Source organism: Oxyura jamaicensis (assembly GCF_011077185.1).
Source record: "Oxyura jamaicensis isolate SHBP4307 breed ruddy duck chromosome 7 unlocalized genomic scaffold, BPBGC_Ojam_1.0 oxy7_random_OJ70919, whole genome shotgun sequence".
NCBI lineage: Eukaryota > Metazoa > Chordata > Aves > Anseriformes > Anatidae > Oxyura > Oxyura jamaicensis.
In genome coordinates this window covers 2,538-8,849 of record NW_023304060.1, presented here as the reverse complement: position 1 = coordinate 8,849, position 6,312 = coordinate 2,538, and the positions used below count along the sequence as shown (strand labels likewise).

General features: G+C 44.6%; 1 protein-coding gene across 1 annotated transcript; it reads left to right on the top strand.

Annotated features, from left to right (window-relative positions):
* The first annotated feature begins 124 nt into the window (after positions 1-124).
* HSPE1 (heat shock protein family E (Hsp10) member 1) lies at positions 125-4,412 on the top strand. Its single transcript, XM_035311995.1, has 4 exons — positions 125-287; positions 2,051-2,215; positions 3,391-3,480; positions 4,054-4,412. Exons 1-4 carry the CDS (start codon positions 285-287, stop codon positions 4,102-4,104), a joined length of 309 nt encoding a protein of 102 aa, XP_035167886.1. The 5' UTR covers positions 125-284; the 3' UTR covers positions 4,105-4,412.
* Positions 4,413-6,312: the final 1,900 nt, after the last annotated feature.

Here is a 6,312-nt window from a genome sequence, read left to right as displayed (position 1 = left end):
CCGGGGTCAGGGGGCGGCTCCGCCTCGCTGTCGGCCGCCGCCGGGCCCTGCCGCCGGCTGGGCACCGCACGGCCCCTTCGGCGGCCGCAGCGAGCGGGGCGCGGTTGGAGGGGCCCGGGCCCGGCGGCGGGAGCGGAGGGGGGCGGGGTAACGACAGCAGCAGACGGAGCGGGAGCAGGGCCGGGCCCCGCCCCGGGGCTGGATCCCCGGCGGCGCATGCGCAGGCGCTGCCCTTCCTGTAGCGGGCACGGGGCGCTCAGGGCGGGCAGCGCAGCGGCAGCAGCATGGTGAGAGCGGGCGCGGGGCGGCCCCGGCCCACACGCGTTGGGGCCCCGGGGGGGGGGAACGGCTGGTTCTGGGGGGCCGCGGGGGAGCCGCCGCGGTGCCCTGGAGGCGCCCCGGAGGCTCCTGGCGCTGTAGGGGGCCTACCCCCGTGTGCCGGGCGCTGCAGGTAGGGCCGCTCCGCTCGGGGGCTCGCAGTGGGCCGTCGGCGCCGCAAGGTCACGGAGTCCTTGGGGGGGAGCTGCTGGGGCCGCTCAGGGCTCTCCAGCAGCGTTAGCGCAGCGTTCTGCGGCAGGCCCTCAGCTGTACGGTCGCCGGGCAGGGCTGCGACGTGCTCCTGCTGGAACCGCAGAGCGAAGCGAGGCCTCGGCTATCGCGCGTCTGGTCATTCATTCGCTGCCTTGTATGAGCGCCTTCTGTCTAGGCCTCATTTTGAAGAAGTGGGTAAGGGCAGGGCGGTCCCTGTTCTTGCACTTACACTTCATCCTTATGACTCTCTGAGAGCAAGAAGGTAGCATTTCTTAAGACTTGGTGTAAAATGCCTCTGTTCTAGTTGCTTGTTTCAGCTAAGTACTGAACATCTCTTTAAAAAAATAAGCAATATTAACTTTTATAGAACAAAACCAATCATAATTGGTAGCTCTTTCCATCTTTTCTGTTTTATCCTTCTGGTAGTACCAGTCATCTTCTTGGGGGAGGCAGTTTTCATATGCTGTTCTTGTCTGCGACTTTACTAACCCTATTTTTAAAGCTCGAGTGCACATACCGATGAGTGTCACTGAGGGGCACGTGGACACCAGGCCCTCGCTTCTAGTGGCTTCCATAAGCATGCTCCCTGTGAGCCCAGGCTACCTGTCTCGTGGAGCACTATCTCCATGCGACCTGGCACAGCTCCATATCTTTCCTACTAAATCAAAGCAAGTTCCTTCTCCCTGACCCCTGCTCAGTGCGATACTGTCCTTGTGTTTGTGCAACCAGTCACAGTAAACTGCTTTAAAAAGCCAATTAACCCTTAAGTAGAGGCAGATAATGACTACATGAAGGAAATGCAGTCAGGGTAGGAATGTGCCCATTTCCCTGTTCCTAGGGGAATAAATCAAAACGTTTGTGTGAAGTTGCAGTTTATTCGTAGAAATCGATCCAAATAACAGCATTCTTGCTTCAGACTTCAAACTTCAGAAGCTGTATCATGTTGTGTGGAATATTAAGTCTTGAAGTTACCTGAAAAAGACTGACATGGGGAGCCTGGCCAGACTTTAACTTCTTTACTGTAGAAGACTGCACTGCAAGGAACAAGAATGCAACTGTTATAAGAAGTCCTTAATCTTCACTAAATCTGTGAATTAAAAAACAGGTTTTCTATAATCAATAACTGTGCTCACAAACTATAGTAACTAACTGTTTATAGGATTAAAAGTGAGTGGTGCTTGCAGCCACGTGAGGTGGCTGCTCCACCTGGTGGTGGTTTGTTACCTCACCTGGACCAGGAGCTTTGTATGGCTCAACTGCAAACATTGCCCAACATGTGCCTCTGAAGGCTGCTTGAGAGGGAGCTGCTTTTGCCTTATCACGTGGAACAGCTGTAACAGCTTTCCTTATTTCTTCATCGATATCTGATGCAATTAAAGGTAGTGTGTGCTTGCCACTGTTAAAACTAAATGCTCATCAGATTTCTAAACTTCTGGTCTCTCTAAAAAGATTTAAAAACATCTTAATTGCAGTTTTGCTGGAATGGTTTTATTTTTCCAATGTGCAATTATTTCCACAGGCAGGAAAAGCGTTTAGGAAATTCCTTCCCCTGTTTGATCGTGTTCTGGTTGAACGATGTGCAGCTGAGACTGTAACCAAAGGAGGAATCATGATTCCAGAAAAAGCTCAAGGGAAAGTGCTACAAGCAACAGTAGTAGCAGTTGGATCGGGAGCCAGAGGAAAGGTAAATATCCTGAAGCATTACATTTGGGTAGAATTAGTAATGGTGTTGGCAGCAGCTGGAAAAATACAGTGGGAAAGGGATGGTTGCAGTGCAAGTTTTAAGATAGCTGACAGAAATGGATGAGGGTAATGGCTGAAGTTTGCAGTGCAAATTCAAAGAGGAGGTAGAAATCCCAGGTTCCCCTGGCTGCCTCTGACCTTGAATTCCAGTCTTTCTGTCATTTATAAAATGGAAAATACTTGCTTTTGGAAACTTAATATTACTTGACATTTACAAGCATCCTTAAACAATAGTGACTTTCAATATGGAGTGTTTTGGAGGATGTCTTTTTTTTTTTATTGCTTCAGTCCTTCAATGCTTTGCCTGTGGTAGGCTTTTTTTGGTCCAATGATTACATGCCTAGAGTTATGCGGCTCATGAGCAGGGTGGATTTGCAGAATGTGGTCTTCACTGTCCTGTGCTGTGCAAACAATCATGGTCTCTAAAGGTTGTGTTCACTAGGAAAAAAAATGGGAGTGAATTGAAACGGTAAATCAGCTTTCATAAACTTGCATGTTGACTGCTCATCTGGGATCTTAAAAAAGACAGACTTAACTTCATTTCACAGTCTTGAAATGCCTGTGGCAACAGGCTTCAGCGTTCAAAGTCGTGTTCCCCCCCCACCAAAGCAGTGTTTATTTAGTACTAGTGGTAGAAAACAGGTTAAAATTTAACTTGGGCATGTTGACTCGGGCTTCCTTGTGAGTCCTCTATAGATACCGTGCTTTTTTGTCTCTCCATCTGCTTTTCAAAACTTGATATTGTGAAATGATGCTAATATTTGACTAATGTGTTGATACTTAACTTTATCACATGGTTCTAAAACAGATATAGATTTGCCAGTGTTACTTTGAGTAACTTTTCAGTGCTAAACATGGGAAAGTACTTGTAACTGGCACTTGGAAAAATTAGCCATGGTTTGAGAATATGAAAGTAGACTTTCTCTGTCCCTTTTAGAAAGAAAGAAGCTCTACAGATAAAATGTATTCTAGTTTCATTCTACAAATAAAATGTAGGGTTAGTGTGATATCTTGAATGCTTTTTGTGGATAGATCGTTTCAATATGGAGAAACTCTGATACTGCTCCGCTCTGTTTAACTTGTGGAAAATCAAGGACCTTTTTTATTTCCTTTCAGGATGGTGAGATTCATCCAGTGAGTGTTAAAGTTGGTGAAAAGGTTTTGTTACCAGAATACGGTGGCACAAAGATTGTACTAGAAGATAAGGTAGGTTTCCCAACTTCGTGAATGCACATTAAGCTGGTTCCCAAAACAGTGGTCACACTGACAGTGGTCACACTGTCAGTAATAAATACTGTAGTTATTGAATGGGATTAGCAGCATTTGGTAGATGCCGTTAGTATTAAAGTGGCTGAATCAAGTTACATTATTGTACCTGTAGTACTTGGTACTTCCATCCCGTTTAAAAGAAAGTAACCAAAGCAGCATCTGGCTTTATCTTCGTTGGGTGGGTGAAGTCACTTCATATGCTGAGCATGTATCAGTGAGAAGCCAAAAGTGATTTGAAATTACTGGGGGTATCCTTGCTTTTGACAGGGAAAGCTTACAGAATTGTCCTGTGACAGTGTTTGTGCTTCCTCCTACTAAAGATAGTAACTTGATGGCCTGTCCTATGAACAAAAATCTCTTCATGAAGTCAACAGGTAGAACAAGTCTTAGTTAGGTCACTTTGATTTTGTACTTCATGATATATAGTAGCCCTGACTTCAAAACCAGATGGTTTTCTGCAAAACAACTGATAAAACAACCCATGTGACAAGTAATGTTTTTTATTTGCAGGACTACTACTTATTTAGAGATGGTGACATCCTTGGGAAGTACCTGGACTGAAGTTGGTTGCAGTATCAGTCATCCATTCCACTAAAATGCTGAAATCCTTTCTTTCATCATGTAAATAATGTCCTTTATTTTATAATATGCAGGCATTGAATCTCTGAAATAACTTGTGATCTCACTGTAATGATGGAACACAATAAACGTGTGCAGTCAGAAGTCGGTTGCTCTTTCTTGAGTTCCATTGAACAGTGAAATAAAGATGACCACCAACCAGCCTTAATTATTCCAAGCAACATCATTTTTATATCCTTATCTGTGTACTGAGACTGTAAAGGCCTTTACAATAAATTTATTAAAACTGTTCTGCTTCTCAGTTTCTGCTACTGCTTTGTGAAACTGAGCCTCAGCTGTGTAATGTCCTGAACTACTTTCTGAAACAACATTTCAGTTGTAGTAATACATTATTTTCAATAAGCTTGCCTGAAGTTGGGGGACTACTTTAGAAGTGTTATTGCAGATAAAGTGATGGAGACTGTTTCAACTAGCTTTGGGACACATTGAGCTTTATCTTAAGTAGCAAATGGTTTTTAACTTCTTCACTTCCATCATCATCTAGCAGTAGATGACAGGGTGTTTGGTACGTAGCAAGATAAAGCAACCCTGCCACAAACAGCCTGCCTCAAGGCACTACGCACAGAGCTTGTTACAGGTGATGCCTGTAGGAGGAAATCTAACACTTTGCAGGTAGAAAGCAAGTAACTTTCCTATATAAGTTAATTGGTGGAATTGGAGCTGGTGCTGATCTTAAAGTAGCAATTCTTGAAGCAATTTGCTTTATCTCAAACCAGATCTTTCCACCTGTCTCACAACTTAGTAGTGAGCTGACAGTAGATTTGACAAGTTACACTACATTTATCCTTAATGCAGCCTTCTTAAATAGTAAGGTATTTACTCAAGTAATGCTGAAACAATCATATTTACATACTTCTAACCACCCTGTTTTGCCTTTGGAAAGGATTATCTGCATGACTGAACAGACCTGAACTTTATACTGCTCCTAACAATGCCTGCAGAGTCAGTCTATGTTGATCTAGCACCATTTGAGAACATACACTGTCCTAAAAGGCTTCTGTGTAGTTTTATGTGGAGTAAATCCCTATAAATCCCTATAGGACTTTCAACTACTAAAACTAATAGTAGTTAAGTCCATTCTTTCACATTAAATTCAAGCTGTTATTGAAATCAACGTTGCTAGATAAACTGTGAGCCGCGTTGTTATCTTCTGGAGATAACCAGGAATGCCTGTAATTAAAAATATTTCTCAGAACTGCAGGTAGCTGTGAGGGGACGACAACTTGATTTTGATGTATTCTAAAGCAATTATTTTCTGCTGGGGCAATTGGGCTCCCCCCTTTCTTCCCCAGATAAACTTCATAAAGCTGATCTGTTGCCACTATAGATGCCGGTTACCACCCAGCAAGGAGCTGTGTTCAATGCTCTTGGCTGTGTTGCCTTATTCCCCTCTGTTGGGCGGTGTGCTGCTTTCTGGCTGGTTACTGCTGACTTTGGAGCTGTAGGCAAGCCCTGTGCAAGCTGCACTGCTGTGTATGAGCTGCACTGCTGAGGTGTGTCATTCCCCATGTGTGCTAACAGGGACGGCACTAAGCAAATGCAGTGTAAAAGGCCTGCCTGAAATCCACCCTGCAGCAGCCTTATTGCAGTAGTTTTAGCGATGCGTGTTACAGCTGAAACTTAAGGCTATCATGCTACATGCATCTTAACAGACAATTTACTACTTAAGGCTATCATGCTACAGGTATCTTAACAGACAATTTACTGCATAATGAAACAAACTCATTGAAAATAATTATCTTCTACTACAGCGAGCATGCATTTATCTTCCCTGATAAGGTAGGTGTTCTGGTGTAGGCACAGCGAGGAGGGGAAGGTGTGTAATATGCTTACAGCTTACTTAGCTTATGGAAACCAGATAACATCTTCATGAGAAAAAGATGCAGTAGGAAGCAAATTCCAACAGGCAAAAGTCTAACACTTCAGCATTTAAAAGCTGTCTTTTAAAGACACTTTATGTAAGATCCCCACTCAGAGCAAACAATGTTGGGAGGTTTACAGTTCTTGTTTATGAGGAGCTGCTTTAATCCGTTGGGGTGCATCCTGAGGCCAGGCAGCCTGGAAGAAAGGCGGTGGCACGCACCGCAGCCCTTTACCGCTTGCACTGCTTACCTTAACCCCTGAATGCTT